This window comes from Rhinoderma darwinii, chromosome 9, assembly GCF_050947455.1.
Source record: "Rhinoderma darwinii isolate aRhiDar2 chromosome 9, aRhiDar2.hap1, whole genome shotgun sequence".
NCBI lineage: Eukaryota > Metazoa > Chordata > Amphibia > Anura > Rhinodermatidae > Rhinoderma > Rhinoderma darwinii.
In genome coordinates this window covers 61,476,774-61,501,379 of record NC_134695.1, presented here as the reverse complement: position 1 = coordinate 61,501,379, position 24,606 = coordinate 61,476,774, and the positions used below count along the sequence as shown (strand labels likewise).

General features: G+C 43.0%; 1 protein-coding gene across 5 annotated transcripts in view; it reads left to right on the top strand.

Moving 5' to 3' along the window:
• DGKZ (diacylglycerol kinase zeta) overlaps nt 1-24,606 on the top strand; it is a 149,265-nt gene that overhangs the window by 107,235 nt on the left and 17,424 nt on the right. For 4 of the 5 annotated variants that reach the window (XM_075837927.1, XM_075837928.1, XM_075837925.1 and 1 more), the window contains 15 exons: nt 870-952; nt 4,231-4,291; nt 4,970-5,083; nt 6,384-6,524; nt 6,643-6,721; nt 7,994-8,049; nt 8,131-8,193; nt 8,986-9,059; nt 9,950-10,061; nt 11,883-12,082; nt 12,673-12,773; nt 15,532-15,611; nt 21,316-21,360; nt 23,058-23,127; nt 23,861-23,901. In XM_075837927.1, coding sequence (XP_075694042.1) covers nt 870-952; nt 4,231-4,291; nt 4,970-5,083; nt 6,384-6,524; nt 6,643-6,721; nt 7,994-8,049; nt 8,131-8,193; nt 8,986-9,059; nt 9,950-10,061; nt 11,883-12,082; nt 12,673-12,773; nt 15,532-15,611; nt 21,316-21,360; nt 23,058-23,127; nt 23,861-23,901 — 1,320 coding nt within the window. The remainder of the gene's footprint in view (nt 1-869; nt 953-4,230; nt 4,292-4,969; nt 5,084-6,383; nt 6,525-6,642; nt 6,722-7,993; nt 8,050-8,130; nt 8,194-8,985; nt 9,060-9,949; nt 10,062-11,882; nt 12,083-12,672; nt 12,774-15,531; nt 15,612-21,315; nt 21,361-23,057; nt 23,128-23,860; nt 23,902-24,606) is intronic. The other variant, XM_075837926.1, reaches the window with a different exon arrangement.

The following is a 24,606-nucleotide window of genomic DNA, read 5'->3' as shown; positions in this document are numbered from 1 at the left end:
TGTTTTTCATGTGAACTCATTTTTTTCTTCATCTTGCTTGTCTTGTTCTACAGTCTATTCCTTGATCCCATTAACTTTTTGTACTTCTTATCTGTTCATTTTGTTTTTTACTTTATTCCTAAAAGTGCATAAATATAAATTGAGACAACGGGGATTGAAGTTCTTTGTGCTGGAGGCAATATGGGGCCTACAGCTCACTAAGACGTCTAGGCTTAGAGTGAACGTCCTCCAGAGATGAGATAGATATTCAAAAGTATGCCAGTAGGACAGGGAAAAATACATAGTTGTGATAAGAGACGTCTTCTTAAAGGGGCTCTGTCACCAGATTATAAGTGCTCTATCTCCTACCTAATCTGATAGGCGCTGTAATGTAGATAACAACAGTGGTTTTCTCTTCATTATAGCCCAGCTTGTTTCACTGCTCAGCGTGATCTCGCGAGATCACGCTGTGACTGGACTTCCTCCCACAGGTCCTTCACTGGAGCCATGGAAGAGTCAACAGACATCGCCTCCAGTCGTGCCAGGACGTTTATCCGAATCTGCAGCGGCTGGAGGCGATGTCTGTTCGGTCTTCCATGGCTCCGATCCTCACGAGATCACGCTGTGAAATCTACGGGTTCGGCAGACGTACATCTAATGTATATGGTCAGCCTAAGTATTGCTCATAGAAGCATATTAGGAATATGTTATATAAAGACTGTAGCTTCAAACTGAACCTATGTCTTAAAACCATTTGTGGTGAGATTCTGCAGGTTTGTCCAGACATATAACAGTCTTGGTGAACATTGTGTGTTATTGGGTGCACACTGTCTGCAGTCTGATGTTGGTAAGTTCTTATGTCATATGAGTTTGGTGTCTATTCTCAACAGGGTGTGAAGATCCTTCAATCCTTCATGTGGTATCTGAATCCACGCCAAGTGTTTGACCTTAGTCAAGGTGGTCCAAAGGAAGCGTGAGTATTCAGATTTGACTATTGCCTTTTGTCAAATGCAAGTGACCAAACGTAAAGTGGAATTGTAGTCGAGTATTCTTATCGATACTACAATTCATTAGGGTCGGTCTATGACATTTTATATAGTTTTTATATCGTTTATGACCTTAAAATGCATATACTAGTCCTTCTCAATGAATTAGAATATCATGCAAAAAGTAAAACTCATACATTATATATATATATATATATATATTCATTACACACAGAGTGATCTATTTACAGCATTTTTTTTCTTTTTAATATTGATGATTATGGCTAACCGTTAATGAGAACCCAAAATGTAGTCTCTCAGAAAATTTAGAATATTATATAAACCCAATTTCAAAAAAGATTTTTTTATATCGAAATGTTGGGCTTCTGAAAAGTATGTACATTATATGCACTCAATACTTGGTCGGGGCTCCGACTCTGCATGAATTACTGCATCAATGCGGTGTGGCATGGAGGCGATCAGCCTGTGGCACTTCTGAGGTGTTATCAATGCGGCGTGGCATGGAGGTGATCAGCCTGTGGCACTTCTGAGGTGTTATGGAGGTCCAGGTTGCTTTGATAGCGTCCATCGGTACTTTGGGCAGTGAGAACAGGTGCCAAGTCCTGCTGGAAAATGAAATCCGCATCTCCATAAAGCTGGTCAGCAGAGGGAAGCATGAAGTGCTCGAAAATTTCCTGGTAGACGCTGCACTGACTCTGCACTTGATATAACACAGTGGACCAACACTGCTGCTCAGTGGTCCAAAGTCCTGTTTTCAGATGAAAGTAAATTTTGCATTTCATTTGGAAATCTCAGTCCCAGAGTCTGGAGGAAGAGTGGCGAGAAATCAATCCAAGTGTCTTGTGGTCCAGTGTGAAGTTTCCACAGTCAGTGATGGTTTGGGAGCCGTGTCATCTGCTGGTGTTGGTCCACTGTGTTATATCAAGTCCAGAGTCAGCGCAGCGTCTGCCAGGACATTTCCCAGCACTTCATGCTTCCCTCTGCTGACAAGCTTTATGGAGATGCTGGTTTCATTTTCCAGCAGGACTTGGCGCCTGCCCACACTGCCAAAAGTACCAATACCTGGTTTACTAACCACAGTATCACTGCGCTTGATTGGCCAGCAAAGTCACGTGATCTAAACCCCATAGAGAATCTATGGGGTATTGTCAAGAGGAAGACGAGAGACCAGACCCAACAATGCAGATGAGCTGAAGGCCACTATCAAAGCAACCTGGGCCTCCATAACACCTCCGCAGTGCCACAGGCTGATCGCCTCCATGCCACGCTGCATTGATAACACCTCAGCAGTGCCACAGGCTGATCACCCCCATGCCACGCTGCATTGATAACACCTCAGCAGTGCTTATATAATATTCAAATTTTCGGAGACACTAAATTTTGAGTTTTCATTAACTGTTACCATAATCAACATTAGAAGAAAAAAATGCTGGAAATAGATCCCTCTGTGTGTAATGAATCTATGGAATATATGAGTTTCACTTTTTGCATTGAATTCCTGAAATAAATGAACTTTTTGATGATATTCTAATTCATTGAGCAGGACTAGTATATATTACAACGGGGTAGAATAGTGTTAAAGAAGTTGTATGAGAAGAGTAAAACTTGTCTGCTTTCTATTTTTCTCTGCAAACGGCTCCCCTCCTGACTTTATCTGAATTGCAACTGACAGCTCAGCCCCATACAAGTGAATGTGGCAGAGCTGCAATACCAGTCACAGCCCACGGACAAGAGTGGCGCTGTTTCTGGGGGGAATTTTTTTTTTTTAGCTCAAATTATTTACATGTTTCAATAGATATATATACCAGTTGAGTTGCTTTTAGAACAATTTCGGAATATGCATGCAGCGACCTGGCAGAAACTGAGGATTTTCATTGATTCTTAAGAGCGGCATACTGCATTATGTGGCTTACAGCACCCTGCAGTTGGCTTATGGGCGTCAGACGGATGGGTGACCACAAGAACTGTCCATGATGCCTGTACATGCATGTCATACCATTTCTTAAAGAGAACATGTCACCATTTTCTCCCCGTGGAATGAACCTAGAGGTTTATACTAGTTTTCTTAGTGTATATAATGAAATGATGGCCGCACTTTAAGAATTGTATTAAATGCGGATGCTCAGATGTGATCTAGCGTTGTGAATCCTTAGGGAAGTGTCACTTATTGAAAACCTATTGCAAGGTGGTCATGTTATATTAGACGCTCTCCAGTTTTCCTGGCATTGAAACTGATACGGTGCTATTTATGTGGAACAATGCGCTCACAAAACACCTCATGGTTATATAACAAGCTGTTCGCCCCCGTGACAACATTTCTGCGGAGTGTGGTTTACACGTCCAACTATAGAAATAGTTATGGCAAAAGTAATGTATGAATCAGACCACCCGCTGCCTGCAACCTATAAACGCTCGAAGGGAAATTTATCAAAACTAGTGCAAAAGTTAAGTGGAGGAGTTGCGCATAGCAGCCAATCAGATTTCACCTTTCGTTTTGCAGAGGTCCTTTGGAAAATGAAATCAGATGCCTGATTGGTTGCCATGGGCACATACTCCATTATTCCTTTGCACCAGTTTTGATCATTTGGGCGTATGTGCAGCGGTTATTTCAGTGCAGGGGCTCACATTTCTGTTCCGGATTCATTTCTGCTCTTCTTTAAAGGAGTTGTCTCATGAAAGACTTTGGCGCCATCTGTAGGTTATGCCAACCATGTCTGATCGGCTGGGATCTGACTAAAGTCCAGTCGCTAGAAGGAAGAGGCAGTTGAGCTAGTAAAGCGCAATGCCACTTCATCTCTGGTCGAATTTGCTTGGCTTTCTCTAGGCGCCCAAGTGGACGGACATTCATTATAATGACCATCCATGGGGATGCCCAAAAAAAGCTGAGTGGAGCCGACATACCCAGCTAGAGCAGTATCTCTAAAGTACTAGTCAGGGATACAAGGAAGTATGTAAGGTAACATCTATGAAGAGGCATCAATGTTAATCTATTTGAGGAGGCCACTTATTGGGGGCACTTGTGCCTGCCCTAGTGTATCTCCAGGGAGCTGTCTGCAAGTTGCTCTTACATAAGGGGCCTGTGCTGGTGCCGTTTCCCTTAGTATATGTTAGCGATATTTAGCGCTATGAATATGAGACATCTACCGTACGCATTGTATAATGTTTGTGATGTGTCCTGTATGGTTTATAGGCATCTTATTGTATACAGTATACTCACATCAATCTCCCTTTTATCTCTTGGCAGGTTAGAGATGTATCGGAAAGTTCCATCGTTGCGTATCCTGGCGTGTGGAGGTGATGGCACTGTGAGTCTTGTGTATCTCAGCTCGTGTTTCCCTGACTATTGTGCATTGTTCAGGGACGTCGTGTACCGCCACCTATCTTGTTCTCTTTTCTCCAGATACATCTGCGGGATTTTTAGCTGATAAGTTTAGATGAGTTCTGTTGAGACAGAACAAATAAGGCCCTGTTCACACCTGCATTGGTGTGTTCTGCTCCGTCAGAGGAGCAGAACAAGGAAATGATTGAACCAACGCTTCCGTTGCACAATGGACACCGCCAGTTGCCGACGGAAACACATTTACTTTAATGGGTCCCGTCGGGGTGTCCGTGATTTCACCGGACACATTAGCGCAGCAAGCCTCTGACGCAGATGTGAACGTAGCCTAAGACTGCGGAGTGTAACACTTGTTGTTTTCCAGAACTCAGATCTACATCAACATTATCCTCATCATATCGGGTTTGTTATTTCCTGATGAATTCCCTATTTATACAGGGAAATAGATCTACCGCCTTCATTTTGTCCGGAAATTGAATCCCACTTTTACAAGGCCTGGCCTACAGCATTAGAATGTTGCCGCTTGTCCCAAATATCATTATGTGACTCTTTATTATAGTTTTTTGTTTCTAAACTACTTATTGTCTGCTCTTTTGAGTATTTAAAAAAAAAAAAATCTATATATTATTTGTTCTTTTTTTTACAGGTTGGCTGGATTCTCTCTGTATTGGATCAGCTGCACCTTTTTCCTCCTCCACCTGTTGCCATCCTCCCTCTCGGCACAGGAAATGACCTCGCTAGGACACTCAACTGGGGTGGGGTAAGTAGTAATTATAATAAGCTGGGTACACCAGTGCTGTCTTTAAAGAGATATTTCTTACGCATTTATGGCATGATCCCACACCCCCTGTCTGCCACAATGAGCCATTATTAGGGTTATCCGGTTTAGAAAGACCATTTTCAAATATTCTATTTGGGATTCTGAGTAGGACTTCTTTTCAGGACCGTAATCTCTAAACCAGAGTGGAGGGCAACTATACGGAGCATCTACTTCTCTGGAGGACCCAACATGTCCGTACATTACATGGACAGTCCATTCATTTAGCTGGGAACTGTGCAATTCTTCAATTCCCCTGTGGTGGAGCTGTAGGGAAACTGAACACTTGCTGCTATATTCCTCCACAGTTAAGAGCTGATCTTTGTGGGTGCCAGCAGCGGGATACCCTATCATCCGTTTATGGTCATAAAAAGTTGTCCATAGTGGACAGCAACTTTAAAGGGGTTTTCCAGACCCTCTCCTCAGGATAGGCCATCAATACTTGATAGGTCAGAGTCCGACTCCCAGGACCCCTACAATCAGCTGTTTTGAAGGGGCAGCAGCGCTCGTACGAGTTCTACTTCCCCCTTCATTCCTTTTCTGCTCGTACTTTGAATCGCCGACACACACTTGTAGCGGCGTTTCAGAGTACTACAGCCTTCTCTCATTGAAGTGAGGGGGAGAAGGCTGTAATACTGTGAACCGCCACTACAAAAGTGTCAGCGACTCACAGTACGAGCAGATAAAAAATGAAGGGGAAGCCGCTCTCATACGACAATGCTCATACAACAGCTGATCGACAGGGGTCTCGTGTGTCAGACCCCGACCAATCAGATATTGATGGTCTGTCCTTAGGATAGGCCATCAATTCTTAGGTACTGAATGACCCCTTTTTAAGTTTGTCTTTTATTCTATAGAATGAGCTGTGATCCCACACTTCTTCACATGGTCTATAAACTGATTTGTACCGTAATCCCTTTACAGTCTTGTGTATGCTAGAATAAGTCATCCCACAATTTTCTACGTGTTGCCTCATTCTTCTTCGTGCTAGAATACTTTGATTCGGAGTTCTCCTATGTGCTGGAATAGGCCTTGATCTTTCACTCGTGTGCCAGAATGAGGTGTGATTCCACATTCCCCTTTTTGCTATAATAGGCCATGACCGCGCACTCAGCTGCACGCCAAAATGAGGTGTGATCTGACAGAATGGGTAATCCTTACTCTCACGGTAGGCTGAGTATGTCATGTAGTATGGTGTTCCTTCACATTCTCATTTATCCTGTATGTGCAACTGTTCCTCTAGGGTTATACAGATGAGCCCCTCTCCAAAATCCTGAGCCACGTGGAGGAGGGATCCGTGGTCCAGTTAGACAGGTGGAACTTGGAAGTGGAACGAAACTTTGAAGCCTGTGAAGAGGAAAGAGGAGAAGGAGCAGCAGATAAAGTAAGTGACGACAGATACAGTAGTGGAATAAGACAAGGGGCAGGGTTATTAGAAATCTGCATATAAGACAGTGATTACATGAGTATGTATAAGACGAGAATATCTGCTTTTCCTACAGTTGCCTCTAGACGTGTTCAATAACTACTTCAGCCTTGGATTTGACGCTCGTGTCACCTTGGAATTCCATGAGTCCCGAGGTAATGTCGCATACGTGTGCGTGTCTGCAACCCAAGTGTCTATGCGGCAGCTGAATATTTTGTGTAGACGAGTAATTCCCAACATTTTTCCCATGGTGAGGGGGGACCTTGTATATATTGTGGTTTTTCTGGGAACCCTTGACCAATTTCCCTGGATCCCATCCTGGAAAACATTGCTGTGGACCATATTAATTCATTTTGCTCCAGAATATTGCTTTCCGGATTAAAGCGCACTTACACGTAGTGATTATTGCAAACAGAGCATTTCTGTGGGTAATCTATCATACAAATGTACATGGCAGAGATGAGTGCCCGAGGCTGTAAGGCAGCTCACGTAGTCACACCTAAAACGCTCAGTGCCAGTTACAAGAAGCCACTTCCACTGCGCCAGTTCTAATTGGCTGGCACAATAACATGAATCGATCCACCGTCCATGCACAGGAGGAACCGGACAGTGGGACTGAGCTACTGGGAATTCGTGTCCACCGCCACAGGACATAAAAGGTGAACGTTCCGAGAAAGGAATCAAGTGAACACCAGGGGGCGCCATGTAACACCAATGTCTGGACACACTCAAAACACTTTTATGTTTTGTGAGATTTAACAGAGAAATTTAATATTTCATCATGGTACAACCCATTAAAGCATTTCTAGGGAAAGTCTTTCTGCTCAAGGCAAATTTCAATTGACTTATGAGAAGCCATGAAACGTGACATTACTTAAAGGGCAACTAAACGTTCAACAAACTTCTGACATGTCAGAAATTTGGATTGGTGGGGGTCCGAGCACTGAGACCTTCACCATTCGCTAAAACAAAGCGGCAGAAGTGCCCATGTGAGCGCTCAGCCGCTTCGTTTCTGTCTGCTTTTTCCGGAAATCAATGTAGCGGTGTGTACGGGATCAATAGAAAGTCTGAGCCCGTACTCCGATGCATCGGCCTTCCGGAAAAAGCCGAACAGAAACAAAGTAGCTGAGCGCTCACACGAGCACTTCTGCCGCTTCGTTTTAGCGATTGGTGAAGGTCACAGTGCTCGGACTCCCACCAATCGAAACTTCTGACATGTCAATATGACATGAATCCCTTTCCATAGGCCCTGATCGCCGGGGTTAGAGAAATTGGATCAGTTGGTTGCTGGTTTGATACAATTTCTTTGAATCCTAGTCGTCTACATCTCCTTTGTATTATCTGCTGTATACTAGACTGTTTGTCTTTTAATATTACATATATTTATTTGTGTGGTTTGAGTAGTCCGTGTATTTTTCTTTCTTCAGAGGCTAACCCTGAGAAATTTAATAGCCGATTCCGCAATAAGATGTTCTATGCTGGGGTAAGTCTACCTGCTCTTATTGTTTATGGTCTTACTCTTGGTCTTGCAAGTACTTAACAGTCATTCCCTCTTTTCACCCAGACCGCGTTCTCAGACTTCTTCACTGGCAGCTCCCGAGATTTGGCCAAACACATCCGAGTTGTTGTAAGTCGCCTGATCATTACTTATATATTGGTTCAGCAAAAAATTAATGCAAGAAAAAAAACAAGGATGTATTGTTCCTTCAGCGCTATATAGCAATGCTAATTATATATAAAGACTATGTACACTTTAGAAAACTTTTTTTTTTTTTTTTTTTAATAGTGTGTTTGGTGCAACTTTGGAATTACATTTTACTAAAAAATATTTTTACTTTTTGAGATTCAGCTGCTTTGTATACACAGCAGCTGTATCTAGCGCTGAATCCTGTATCCGTCAGATCAGCAGGACTGACGGGTTCAGTTTCAGCGGGTCTTTCGTGTCTCTCACATGCAGGATCGTGCTGCTATCGATTTACATCAACGGTAAATCCATAACTTAGACGTGATAGATTACCAAACACTGAACCCGTCAGTCCCGCTGATCTGACGAATACAGGATTCAGCGCTAGATACAGCTGCTCTGTATTCAGGATACAAAGCAGCGGAATCTCAAAAAGTAAAAACAATTTTTAATAAAAAATAATTAGAAAGTTGCACAAAACACACTGATAGACATTTTTATTTAAAAAAAAAGAACGATTTCAAATGTGTACATAGGCTTTAAAGCAAAATTATTATTTTTTCCTTTTCTTAATGGCAAGTTATTTGCAAATACGTTGGCAAATTTTAATATGACTCATTTGTCAAAGCAAAAAAAATTATGTGTGTGTATATAATATATATATATATATACACATATATAATATTATTTTTTTTTATTCATTTACACCTAATATGTGCATTTATATATCTTCAGTGTGACGGCACCGACCTAACAGCTAAAATTCAGGAGTTGAAGTTACAGTGCTTGGTGTTTCTAAATATCCCTCGGTAAGTAGTGACTGTCCATATACCGGGTTTTATAAATGTTTTCGCAGTTTGTCTGCTGGAATCTGTGTTTCATGTCAGGACTCATGTACATGGCCGTATTATTATGGGACTGTGTTGTATGGCTCTATTTGGCACACCTAGACTTCTATGGGCCTATACTGTATCTCCGTGTGCCTCTGATTTTTTTTTACGTTCTATCTCTGCCATATTACAGAGGTATTCTCTCTTAGAGGCCTTGTTTTTAGGGGAGATTACAGTGCCTTGCAGAGGCACCATACAGTGGCGCACAGAGTGTTACTAACCCATAGTGACTCTGTGCCGCTGTATAGGATCCATTGCTTCACCGTGTGCTTGAGCCCTTATAAAGAGGTAGGGCCTTAGAATAACACGGCCAGACTCGGCCATCATACACTTTGATCAGCTTTTCAGAAATCCATAAGTATCACACTGCATTAAACATAAGCTGGTTCTCCATAAAGTTGTCTCATTATTTAATTAATTATCTCCATTGAACATTAGCACTCATTCTGTTGGTTAGGGTATGTGCACACACACTAATTACGTCCGTAATTGACGGACGTATTTCGGCCGCAAGTACCGGACCGAACACCGTGCAGGAAGCCGGGCTCCTAGCATCATAGTGATGTACGATGCTAGCAGTCCCTGCCTCACTGCAGGACAACTGTCCCGTACTGAAAACATGATTACAGTACGGGACAGTTGTCCGGCAGCGAGGCAGGGACTCCTAGCATCGTACATAAGTATGATGCTAGGAGCCCGGCTCCCTGCACTGTGTTCGGTCCGGGACTTGCGACCGAAATACGTCCGTCAATTACGGACGTAATTAGTGTGTGTGCACATACCCTTATTCTGTTTTTTTCTCTACACAGGTACTGTGCTGGCACTATGCCGTGGGGCAATCCTGGTGAGCACCATGACTTTGAACCTCAGAGGCATGATGACGGATGTATTGAAGTGATTGGCTTCACTATGGCATCATTGGTACTGTAATTGTCCTTGTGACAGTCAACTTGCTGTGTTTGTACCTAGTGTTTTTTTTCTTTACATTCTTTATATAGGTTCTGCATGCAGTATATACACCCAACTTGTAATTTTTGTGGTAGCATGCGTGGTGATACATGTAAGGGTTTGAGATTGTAGTGTACCACATATGTCCATTATATTGTTATAGTGGGACAATACATTCCAAAAGATTCATCGCCTGGTGTCATTACACATGCTCCCACAAGATGGCAGCGGTGTATATTATATTCAGACAATTGCATGCTTCTCCTTTAACTGGTAATGCCACAGTCTGAAAATAGTGCCCACTCTCATGGCTGCCTTGATTCCATATGCAAAGCCGCTTAAACCAGGACCCCTATGGTGTCAGACGCAGTGAAGAAGCTAAAGAGCCTTTTATACCGGCCGACAATCGGCCTGTGCAGCGAGCGCCAATCAACGAGGTATCGTTGATCGGCGCTCGTTTGCTCCTGTCACACGGAGCTGTGGATGGGGATGAGTGGTCTTTACTTCGATCGCTCATCCCCATACCTTATTATCATGTCGGCAGCACGTGATTACACAGGGAAATGTGCTGCGGACAACGATAATATTTTACTTTTTTAAAACTATACGATAAGCAGATGATTGAGCGTTTGCACTTTCATCTGCTGATCGCCGCCCTGTCTACACAGGGCAATTATGGGCAATATATGAACGCTCGATTGCACAATAATCGCTCAGTGTAAAACCCCCTTAAGTCCAGCCTGTGAGGCATCTGTGGCAGGCACTCTGTGGGGCATCTGTGGCAGAGCCTCTGAGGCTAAGGCACTATGAAGGAGGCATCTGGGAGTGAGAATGGGGCCATCTGTGGAAAGCATTCTGGGGGCTTCTGTGGCAGGCACCTTAGGGGCATCTGTCGTTGAAACTCGCGGGGATCAGTGGGAGGCACTCTGAAGAGCATCCCTGTGGCGAGCACTTAAGGGGGCAGCTGTGGGGGAGAGGATGGTTGTGCCTCTTTTTCAAATGTTGGAGGGTAGGAATACATTCAGGTAGGGGGCTCACCTATGATATTTTTTTTACTGGGCCATACATTGTGTATAAGCGTCCCTGTCCACTCCTATACATTAGCTGATATGTCTGTGTAAGCTACAATCTCTAGTAATGCCAAGTATTCCTTTGCTAATAAGCCACAGATTGGATGCGCTAGTGGCTTAGGCCCCATGCACACCACCGTAAAAATTGTCCGTAATTACGGACTCATTCAGTTCTATTGGCCGCAGACACCTTTCCGTATCGCTACGGATGGAAGAACTGTGCCGGGAATTATGGAGCGTGTCCGTTTTTTCATGTTTTACGTGCCGTGCTCCCATACTTTGTATGGGTGCACGGCCTGAAAATGCGGGCGGCTGTCAGCGGCCAGCCGTGCCTGCAGTTGCGGGCCGTGATTACGGGCACGGCCGTGCGCATGGGGCCTTAGGTTGTGATGCCAATACCCAGAATGAAGTCCTAAAAGATAAGCCCGTTGTACCTCGTAATACCATATATTTGTATAGTCTATATTGCTGAATATGCCAGAGCATTGATCTCATATATATATATATAACCAGAAGCAGGATTTACTAGTATCTTATGGAAGCCAACTAGCTAGTTTGATGGTGCCATGGATTTTGATGTATATAGCTGGACGTGCCATTTACACTGAGGCATGTACACCCGGCAGCTTACTATGTGGGTATCACACAATATATCCTGTTGCTGTGCAATCATTAGTTTTTTCTATTCCTCTCACTTCGGTGTGATCCTCTCCTTTTCCTGCAGGCTGCTCTACAGGTTGGAGGACATGGTGAGCGATTACATCAGTGCCGGGAGGTCCTGTTACGGACGTACAAGTCAATTCCCATGCAGGTTGACGGTGAACCATGCAAGTTGGGACCCTCTGTAGTGAAGATTAGTCTACGCAACCAAGCCAACCTTGTTCAGAAAACCAAGAGGCGGACGTCTATTCCTCTGCTTAATGAGTAAGGGTCGAGACACTGTCTTCACACATTAGAAGACATCCATTGATAATATGCCAAGACTCCATATAATCTTGCTGTTGTTTCCAAATCAATGAATTCCTGTCTTGGAAGTGAAGTCTTTGTTTTAAGAAACTATATGTTCGGAAATGGCATTATGAGCTGTTCTCTAATATGATGATGGGTAGCGGCAGGGAAATTAACTTCTCATTTGGTTCCTTGCAGGGGCGGTCATTGTTGGCCTGTATTGTGTATTGCACACACTGGCTGTTGCGATGTACTGACAAGTAATGCAATAACCCATTTGAGAAATGATACTCTCCGTATGCAGACTGCCATACACAGCATCTGAGTTCTATCGACAGCCCCCCCGCAAGGAAGTGGATGGGAATTTTATATCCCTGTCGCTTCTCTTCTATACGATCAGAATCACTCTAGCTTATAAGGACTCTTGTGGATATTGTATTAGGCAATTGCTCATAATGCAATTCCATAGTTATGTGTCTATAAACCAGAGCTTCACTTTAACTGCTTCATGGAAGGTAATAATTGAGACCGCATAATAGTCCTCCAACACTTGCATTTGTGTTTAGTCAGCAGCCGGTCCCGGACAGATTGCGTCTACGTGTCAGTCGTATTTCCATGCATGACTATGAGGCTTTGCACTATGACAAGGAGAAGCTGAGGGAAGCCTGTGAGTATTGCATACATGTAACGTCCCATTTTCTTTCTGTACACCTAAAGTTTAAAGGGCCTTTTACACGGGCCAATGATCAGGCAAAAGAGCGTTCATATGAACTCTCGTTCCCGATCATTGCCCTGTGTAAACAGGGCAACGATCAGCCGATGAACAAGCAAACGCTCGTTCATCAGCTCATCGTGTGGTTTATGCAGCACGAAATATTATTATTGTCAGCAGCAGATCTCCCAGTGTAAACAGGGAGACGTGCTGCCGACATGATGGAAATACATGGGGACGAGCGATCATAGTGACAATTTCTCATCCCCATACATATCCAATCATTGCTCTTTGTGAAAGGTGCAAACAAACGCTGATCAACGAGCTGTCTGATTGATCGGCGCTCGTTTTCACAGCCCATATTGGGCCGTGTAATAGGACCTTAAGGGTTCAGTCTAGAAGACTTTATGAAGGGGTTTATTACCCTTTCTCATTATTCATTTACAGCAGCCATTTACTGTGCAATATATATTTATGAACTAGTTTTATAGTCACATAAAACTAATATGGTTGGAGACTTGTGACCTCATCATCTCAGTATTCAGTTAATAGGAAGTACTTTTGCCTTATAACCCATGGAAAAATTGTGCCTCAGTGTATATTGGAAGAATTGTTTAAGTCCCTGAGCTTTTTTTTAGATCACAGAAAAGCAACAGGTCACAAACGTTTTATTTCCATATAATAATATCTGACAGCCAATGTCTGATGACTGGTCTTGTTATAACCTGAGAGTGGTGATGTCATTAGGATGTTGCAGGTTATATGATTAGAGCCGGTCTGTACTTGCTACATACAATCTCCCCCAAGCATCCCACTCAGTACACAGATCGCTCATAAAGCTGGCCATGCAACTTACAACTATTTGATAACTCGCCCCCTATATATATATTTATTTATTGAGATAAGGGGATAAGTGGCTGCTAGACACCTCTGGTACCACCTATTTCCTGTGGAAACAAAAGGTCCTCTTACACCAGCCGATTTTTGGCCGGTGCAACAACCGCCGATCAATGAGACAAATCGTTGATCGGCGCTCGCTTTCTCCTGTCACACGGAGCTATGGATGGGGACGAGCGGTCGTTACTCCGATCACTCGTCCCCATACATTATCATCATGTCGGCAGCGCGTCTGTTTACACAGGGGGATGTGCTGCCGACAACGATAATATTTTACTTTTTTAAAACGATACGACCAGCAGTTGATCGATCGTTTGCTCGTTCATCTGCTGATCCCTCCCCTGTTTACACAGGGCAATTATCTGCAATGAGCGTTATATGAACGCTTGTTTGCCCGATAATTGCCCAGTGTAAAAGGGCCTAAAGGCTTGGGCATGTTGAAATGCAATATTTCATACATTATTTTTTGTTTACGCTGACAGCAGACATCGGGAACTTTTGGCTTACCCTCGTTTTATGATCGTCAGTGGATCTCGCAATATCTTCCAGTGACTGCGTTTGCACATGTTGGTTACTCAACAAAACTTCGTTCAAGGGATTAAAGGTCCAAGAATTTTATTGTGTGTGTTTAAAAGCAAAGCGTTTCGAAGCCGGACGGACTTCTTCATCAGGCATAACATCTAGGGTATATAATCTGGTGTTAAGTCTGATGAAGAAGCCAGTCCAGCTTCGAAACGCTTTGCTTTTAAACACACAGAATAAAATTCTTGGACCTTAAATCGAGTTTTGTTCGGAGTTGTCAACAGTGGGGAGCGCCGAGGGAAAAATGTATGGCACTTTTCGTCTTTTGTTTATACCAGGAGGTTACATGTGGCTGCCTGGCAACCATGAAATCTCATACACTAAGCGGAGCTACACAAAGTACATTGGTGGGAGTCCAACTGCTGGGACCCCCACTGATCTCAAAAATGGAGTTCACTATCACTCTTATCATAGTCAATGAGAGAGGTGAAAATAGTCAATACCCGTACTCAGGATGAGCGAGGATCTTCGCAGTCGGCTCCCCCTAATCAGACATTTAAAAAATATCCTATCTATGTGACGTATGATGATGGGAAAACCCCCTTAACGCCTTGTAAGTTGGGGTCCTCTTACACAGCCCGACATGGGACATGTAAACGAGCGCCAAAAAATGAGACCGCTCATTGATCGGCACTCATTTGCTTCTTTAACACGGAGCTATGGATGGGGACGAGCGGTCGTTACTCCGATCGCTCGTCCCCATAAATTTCTATAATGTCGGCAGCGCGTCTCCATGTTTACACAGGAAGATGCGCTGCCGACAACGATAATATTTATTGCTGCATAAACGACACGATCAGCCGATCACCGAGCGTTTGCTCATTCATCGGCTGATCGTTGCCCTGTTTACACAGAGCAATGATCGGGAACGCGCATTTGCCCGATAATTGGCCCATGTAAAAGGGCCTTTATCTGGGCCATTGGTTGATAAGTGTGGACTAATATTCCTATAATATAAAGCACTTGGATTGTTTTATAATCCTCTCTCCTTTTCCTGCTCGTTTCTGGATTGCTTTGTATAATGATAATGTAAAGCAAAATATGCAACATAGAAAATGTGTGTTGTGCCCTTGTTTTCCTTGCTCTCCCTCTTCTTTATGCCCCTTTTGTCTTCTCCTCAAAACATTCCCCCATACCCTTCTTTCCTCCTCTGTCCCCTTTTATTCCACCCACCCCCTCCTTTTAGTCTCTATTTAATTCACTCCCTGTTTTATTCCCTTTCTGGTGATTGCAGCTCTCCCACTGGGAGTTATTGTGGTCCCTGGAGACAGTGATCTTGAGACGTGTCGTATACACATACAGCAGCTCCAGGAGGTAAGGACACGCTGTACACACATACTAATCAGCCGTGCATTTACTGTACACACACACACTTGTGCTCTGTAATCGGCATTTATGGGTATATATGGGCACTGCTATGTTGGCATTAACTCTCTTGGCTAGAAGTTGCTTACACGAACTCCGAAACCTCAAAACTTCTAAATATGTAACCGCTGCATCCGTACTTGGCAAAAGGTACTTGGACGGGCATATAATCCGCTCCAACAGGTCACGCAAGTGCCGCTTGTACCACACAATGAATCCTCCCCCACAGTAATGTGCCATGACACTGGAGTCTCAGCCCATGACCCAATTGAATTCTCATTCTCGCTGTGTAGGGGTCTCTGTCACTATGGTCTACATGAAAAGTATATATCGTATATTCAGGATTATAAAATGCTTATGAGGAAATTTTCCACCGCATATGAACGCAGCTTAAAATACCTCGAAATTGAACCATATGTCCTGCTGACGCACGCATGATGTTGACGCGCGCCTATTCTGCTTCACTTGCTGCCAGATGTCGGGTGTGCTACCTCTGCTAACGGCATTGTGTGTGTTAGGGCAGCTATACACTACCGTTCAAAAGTTTAGGGTCACTTCGAAATTTCCTTATATTTGAAAGAAAAGCCAGTTTTTTTCAATGAGGATAACATTAAATTAATCAGAAATACACTCTATACATTGTTAATGTGCTAAATGACTATTCTAGCTGCAAACGTCTGGTTTTTAATGCAATATCTACATAGGTGTATAGAGGCCCATTTCCAGCAACCATCACTCCAGTGTTCTAATGGTACATTGTGTTTGCTAACTGTGTTAGAAGGCTAATGGATGATTAGAAAACACTTGAAAACCCTTGTGCGATTATGTTAGCACCGCTGTAAACCGTTTTGCTGTTTAGAGGAGCTATAAAACTGCCCTTCCTTTGAGCTAGTTGAGAATCTGGAGCATTACATTTAGGGTATGTGCACACGTAGTGACCAAAAACGTCTGAAAATACAGAGCTGTTTTCAAGGGAAAACATCCCCTGCTTTTCAGACGTTTTTTGAGCAACTCGCGTTTTTCGCTGCATTTTTCGCTGCGTTTTTTACGTCCGTTTTTGGAGCTGTTTTCATTGGAGTCTATGAGAAAACAGCTCCAAAAACGTCCAAAGAAGTGTCCTGCACTTCTTTTTATGAGGCGTAATTTTACGCGTCGTAATTGCCGTACGACGCGTAAAATTACGCGTCGTGGGAACAATACAGTGTTATACCCATAGAAAGTAATGGGCAGATGTTTGACAACGTATTTGAGACGTATTTTCAGACGTAAAACGAGGCAAAAAACGCCTCGTATACGTCTGAAAATAGGTCGTGTGAACCCAGCCTAATGGGTTCGATTAAACTCTCAAAATGGCTAGAAAAAGAGAGCTTTCATGTGAAACTCGACAGTCTATTCTTGTTCTTAAAAATGAAGGCTATTCCATGCGAGAAATTGCCAAGACACTGAAGATTTCCTACAACGGTGTGTACTACTCCCTTCAGAGGACAGCACAAACAGGCTCTAACCAGAGTAGAAAGAGAAGTGGGAGGCCCCGCTGCACAACTGAGCAACAAGACAAGTACATTAGAGTCTCTAGTTTGAGAAATAGACGCCTCACAGGTCCTCAACTGGCAGCTTCATTAAATAGTACCCGCAAAACGCCAGTGTCAACGTCTACAGTGAAGAGGCGACTCCGGGATGCTGGCCTTCAGGGCAGAGTGGCAGAGAAAAAGCCATATCTGAGACTGGCTAATAAAAGGAAAAGATTAATATGGGCAAATGCACACAGACATTGGACAGAGGAAGATTGGAAAAAAGTGTTATGGACAGACGAACAGAAGTACATTTGTGAGACGCAGAACAACTGAAAAGATTCTGGAAGAGTGCCTGACGCCATCTGTCAAGCATGGTGGAGGTAATGTGATGGTCTGGGGTTGCTTTGGTGCTGGTAAAGTGGGAGATTTGTACAAGGTAAAAGGGATTTTGAATAAGGAAGGCTATCACTCCATTTTGCAACGCCATGCCATACCGTGTGGACAGCGCTTGATTGGAGCCAATTTCATCCTACAACAGGACAATGACCCAAAGCACACCTCCAAATGATGCAAGAACTATTTAGGGAAGAAGCAGGCAGCTGGTATTCTATCTGTAATGGAGTGGCCAGCGCAGTCACCAGATCTCAACCCCATAGAGCTGTTGTGGGAGCAGCTTGACCGTATGGTACGCAAGAAGTGTCCATCAAGCCAATCCAACTTGTGGGAGGGGCTTCTGGAAGCATGGGGGGAAATTTCTCCCGATTACCTCAGCAAATTAACACCTAGAATGCCAAAGGTCTGCAATGCTGTAATTGCTGCAAATGGAGCATTCCAAGACCAAAGCAAAGTTTGAAGGAGAAATTTTTTTTAATTTTTTTTTAAACTCAGTTTATTGAAGGAGACATATAAACACAGTAAACTGCAGGACCCCCGCACAGCGGATATGTCCATAATATAGGCATATACAAAACTGTTAATTATCGCTTTTAAATATTTAACAAGATTCATAACACTTTTATGAAATAAAACAAAACAAAATAGAGAAAAATAAAAAAGGAAAAAAGGAAAAGAAGAAAGATACATCTCTTTTATCGAATTCTTGCCAGCTACATTTCTGTCCCAATATAGTATGCGTATTCCCAAAATAATCAAATAAAGGAGCAAGGAAAGAGAGTAACACCCCCTGTAATAACGATCAATCAATTACCCACGACCCCACCTAGATCAGAATAGGTCGGTAATGCTCATGTGTGAACCCCTCTGATAGCTCCGTCCCGGAGTAGGACGTAAGATCCGAGTTGCACCAACTATCCCAGATCCAGTTGAATTTTTCAGGTCGGTTTCTATGAAGATACATTATACGTTCATAAGGTATAGCCGTGTTTACCAGTTGGATCCACATTGCTTTGGTAGGGGGTCGAGCATTCATCCATCTGAGTGCTATGAAGGAGAAAATTATTATTTCAAATAAAAATCATTATTTCTAACCTTGTCAATGTCTTGACTATATTTTCTAGTCATTTTGCAACTCATTTGATAAATATAAGTGTGAGTTTTCATGGAAAACACAAAATTGTCTGGGTGACCCCAAACTTTTGAACGGTAGTGTACATGCACAGCAGAGCAAACATAAATACAGACACTAGTACTACCTACACATCCTAGTTGCGCATGTAGGCTCTATATGCCTTTACACGCATCTGCCTGGTGCCCGAAGATTATACATTTTGCATTTTTGTATCGTTGCCAGTGGATATTTATTTCCTGTACACAGTCGTGCCCGTGATCCTGGTCCGTGATTACAGGCACGGACGGCCGCAGACTGTCGCATTTGCAGGCCGTACTCCCATTATAAAGTATAGGAGCACGGTCCGCAAATTAAAAAAAATAGGACATGTCCAATTTTTGGCGGGATTTTTCTACGGCCCAGACACCTTCACGCAAATATACAGGAATGTGTCCTTGCGCCATAGAGATGAATGGATCCATATTTTGATCTGCAAGTAAGGTTCATAATTGCGGATCAAAATTACGGTTGTGTGCAAGCGGCCTTTTTATAGTGCCAAAATATTCTGCAAACTGATTTTCAACATTCACTGTCCCCAATAGGGTTCGGAATCTAATCTCCCTATCTCAGACACACACATAAAGGCCAGTTTCATAGAAAGCCAATTCACTTATGAGCCTGTTTTTGGAGTGTGAAAGGAAACCTGAGAATCTGGGAAAAACCCACGCAAACACCGGCAGAGCATACAAACCCCATGCAGATGTTGCCCTTTCTCAGATTTGAACCCAAGTCAACAATTCTTACAATTGAGCCTCCATGGTACCCAGGGAGATGACCACTGATTGTGTCGATCACTGGCAGCCACGGTGTGCAATGCATTACTCTCTCGCGGCATCTCCTTGGGAGTTGATCGGGAGAGTACATACTGTCAGGGTATGCTCAGAGTTGTAATTTTGCAACAGCTGGAAAGCAACAGAGTGGAGACTACTAGGTTAGATTAGGCAAATTCTGGCTCCCGTGCTGTAGAGAAACTATAACTTTAATCATCCACTGACATGCTGGCAGTGGTAGTTTTACAAGGGCTTTCGACCTTTGGATTTACTGCTATTCTCTATGAACCTCTTTCCTGTGTACCATACTTGTTACTTGTTCTTGCAGGAAGCATATCCCATAAACTGCGTATCAATCCCTGCAGGGAGATGCCATGGCTCGCAAACTTTCAGTGTCCTGGTGCCCAGTTGCACATACGTCACTCAAGAACCCTGCAGGGACGCACTGACATCATGGAAATAATTTGTATTGCACATTATTCCAGACTGAGCTGTTTTATGTGGCAGAATCCCAAAACCGCCACTTTATTTCTCCCATCAATCCCCCTCTCCCTCCTGAGCGCTGAGGTCATCTCAAATGGATTTAGATTTATTTAACTTGGCGCATAATCCCGAGCGCTCGACAGGGAACCGGCTACAGTGACACCTTGTCCTTCACATTGCCGGAAATACAACTTGAGCAACACTTTGCCCTATAGAAATCATCACTTTTCTTTGCAAACACCTTTTTTTTTTTCCCCTCTTTTTCCTAAAAAACAGAATTATATTTAGACTAATGGTGGATTCAATTTTATTCTGCAGACGTAGAGAAGCTAATAGAAGGGGTTGCCAAAGAAAGTTTTAAGGGCTCAGCTGTTTCTTGGTAAAGATTCAGAAAATATGATGGGCGCTAAACCTGGATTGGAAAACCTTTAAGACTTTTGTGACTGAGCTGCAGTACCAGACACAACCCATGGACAACAGTGGCGCTATTTTTTAAATAAATGCAGCCTTTTTTTTTTTTCTAAACCTGGACAACCCCTCTAAAAACCATTCAGCACCAGATAGTCAATGGCATACTGCATAATAATGTGCAGAAACTGTTCTTCTAAACTTATCAGGTGGTACTAGTCTTAGGGATAGCACTTAGCTGGCCTCGGTTTTCCCATGGAGAAGGGTAAGGGCCTGTTCACATCAGCGTTCGTTTCCACTGAGGGGTTCCGTCTGAGGTTTCCGTCGGGTCAACTCCCTCAGCGGACAGTCAAACAGAAACCTAAGCTTCCGTTTCCCTCACCATTGAACTCAATGGTGACGGAAACCTAGCTAATGGTTTCTGTCTTGTCACCGTTGTGACAGGGTTCCGTCGTTTTGACGGAATCAATAGCGCAGTCGACTACGCTATTGATTCGGTCCAAAATAAAATAAAGTTTTCTATTGGACTAAAACTGTAAAATAATAACGTTTTCAATATACTCCCCGCCTTCCCACCACTCCGTGCCGCCGGTTTGTTCAGTCCCGCGCTGTCTGTGTTTGACCTGTCGTTTGATAATCCTTTCATCATGTCCAGCACTTTTTGTTTGTTTTAGTCTTTTACGTTTTTGTTTTTTTAACCCCTCTTTACACCCCACAAAATCTGATTCTTTGCAATACTTACATAGTATACGCATAGAACTCTGCTACATCTGTAGTTAATGTATGAATCTAAAAACAGAAAACCAACTATTGGGTTCAAGTATAGTAAAGTACATTTACCTTCACAAGATCGCACAAGGTTGTCATATCAAGAGACTGAGGGTTAAGGTGACATCACTTTTTATTCCCAGGATTTTCCTACGTACCCCACAATCTTGCAGCGTCTTGACCTGAAGGTGTGTGGAGCAACAAGGTGTCAGTTGTGCAGCATGTGTCATATTGTGCCTTGTGTGTATGTGTTATGTGTTTTTGGCACTTTCCTTGAGAACTTTGTATGCATGCTCTTAAATATGCCCCTAATGGATTATTATTTTTTAAATGTTAAAGTGTATATTCACCTTTTGGTAGATATAATCTACATAAAAAAAGTTGTGGAATTTTGCTGTACCTATCTTGATTTAAAGCCTATATTATATCCCAGAGCTGCATTCACAATTCTGCTGGTTGCATTTGGAAACAGTCAATTGTTTGTCGACAGACACACCCACAACAATCTGGCAGAGCTGTGATAATGCAGCGCCATGTGCTGCAATGCATTTTAGAGGGGCTAGGTTTTTCTTTTACTACATCAGATTACAGTACGATACCTGGCGTATAGATTACACTTCCTGAAATGCAAATAAGGTTTCGTCAATTTTGGTCTCCATTCAGACCAATGCAGGTGTCTGGTCGAAGTTTATCCACCCAGATATATAGAATTTGTAAGGATTTGTGCAGTTATACAGAAAAAAAGTATTTTCATATCAGAGCAAAATAAACTTATTCCACCTCAAGAGAGACAATCACAGTGGGAATTGAGATTGACGAAAATTGTTATGCCGATCAGATACATTTTCTGGTAGATGTGACAGTCTGATTGATCAGTTACACACAAATTTAGCTTAACAGAAGTCTGCCTGGGGTCCAAAAGCTTTGTGTGCATGCCCAGCTTAGGTATTATATGGTCAGACGTTCAGATATTCAGCAGGGGTTGACGTGATATGTGAGATCAGCTGCCTGCAGAATTATGAATGCAGCTGTGGATACAATAGGCTCTAATACATAGACAAGTAGAACAATATATTTACAAAACACAACATCGTATGTAGATTTTATTTAGATGTACACGGAAAATGGTGTTTTGGGGTGATGCATGTGGAGCCGTGACTGCAGTTACCTCCGTAGGCAGTGTCTCAAAATAGTTTAAACATAACCTTAAAGTGAGTGTCCACCCCTGGAGGCTTAAAATTTTGTGCTGGTTAAAGTTTTCAAAGCCGCTGGCTACCGCATACACTCAAATTGGGGAAACGGCATTGCTTGCTGTGCTACGCGGTTTGCGGGATTTCCATTCACTTCTATGGGAGTTACGGAAACTGTGTAACTCATTGAGCTTGGCTGTTTCCATAACCCCGACCACCTCTGCACCGATTTCCCATATGGATTTGGCGGCCATCTCACCCGGTGGGAACGAGGGAGCCCAGATCTTGAGATAGATGCGGGTCCCAGAGCTGGGACCCATATCTATCAGACATTTATGGTATATTCTGTAATTATGCCATACATGCCTGAGATGGTAATACCTCTTTAATATATCTATATAGAGGTCAGAGCGCCGCTTTTCTGATACAGCACTCCAAACCCATTGCATTAATAAAGATAAAATTGTGGCTGCCTGCAGCCGCCACTAGAGGGAGCTTAAGAACGTACTGCAGTATGTAGTCCGCTTTTAAGCTCCCTCTATTGGAGGCTTCAGGTAGCCGGCTACTATCTCTCTATGTAGAGGACTATTAAATATAATATGGGAGACTGTACTATAAAGAATTAAATGTTTCCCTTCTTATTGGTTTTCCTTATATGCCTGAGTATATAGTGAATATTGTTTTTAATTATTCAGGAGGATGGAACGAACAGACCTCAAACTGTGTCCTCACAGAAACTGTCTCCAAAATGGTGCTTCTTGGATTGTGAGTATTAACCTGTATCGATATGTCACCTATATGCCACACAAAACTGGAAGCACAGAACTGAGTGCAAAGAAGGGATGAATTGCTTAACATAATATTAATTAAATGGTTAAAGTGTATGTTGCCCTTTCAACATCATGTTAATGTATAAAGTAAATCTACTTAAAAGTTGTGTAACTTTGAAAAATACATTACGTTACTTATCTTGTCCTAATCCTGATTTACAGTCTGTATTATAGTCCGAAGCTGCATTCACAGTCCTGCAAGCTTCAGAGCTGAAATCTCCCAGCATTCCTTGCGTGCTCAATGTTTGCACATAGCTTGCTCTGAAGACTTGCATTCTGGGAAGTGTAGTCTACACACCAGGCAGTGTCTGCAGTAACTGATATAAGAGAAACGAACTGCTGCCCTGTGTTATGGGAGCTCAGATCAACTGTTTGGGGGGTGTCTGACGACAAGCTTTGGCGACTGTTTCCAATAGCAACAAGCAGAATTCTGAATGTGGCTCTGGAGTATGATACAGGCTGTAACTCATACAAGATAAGTCCTGTAATATTTACATAGTTACTCAACTTATTTAAAGTATATGTGTATATAAACTATAAGGTGGTGGTCAAAGGAGTACACACATAGAATACATGGAGAGTTCGGAAGAATCTGCACCTGCTTTACTTGTATTTTATGATCTTTAATATTTTTTCGTAAACCAGTGCCTATCTATCTTCTCCTGCAGCCACCACAGCCGATCGCTTCTATAGGATTGACCGAGCACAGGTAACTTTGTAAATTATGTATCTATCCGCTTTGTCTTTCTACGGCCCTGTTCACACTGAGTTTTTTTGCAGGCTGAAAAATCCGGGCATTTTGAGGCAGATTTTGACCTGCTTGCACTTCCTTGCCGTGTTTTTTTCGGCGACCATTGAGCGCCGCGGGCGAAAAACGCTTTCTCTGCCTCCGATTGATTTCAATGGGATTTCAGAGGTGGAACCCCGGCAAGAAAGAGCAGAGGCGGTATCGGACGTTTTTTGACGCTGATTCCGACGCGGTTTCTGCGTAATTGTAGGATTGATTTAAGAAAAAATTGACTGGATTTTATTTCAACTTTGTATATTATAAATAAATTCTATGAATGGATGTAGTTGTAAAGTGACTCCTCCTCCAGATAGATGGGCAATAGCAGCAGCTTGCTTTTCTGCCTCTGTTTTGCACCCATCCTATATACAAAACCGGCATATTTCTTATATGTTCTTGTCGGGCTTAGGCTCTGTTTACATCTGTGTCGGAGGCTTGGTTAGGGGCCTCCTTTGCAGATTCCTTAGTTGCTGAATAAATTACGGACACCATAGTGGAAACTTTATGGAACGCATTAAAACCAATGGGTTCCGTCTGGTGCCGTTGGTTTCCGTCATGCGACGGATCTAGCGACCAGTTTTTCGTTTTTTTCTGCTCCTATGCAGAACAATGGAAACCCAAATGCAG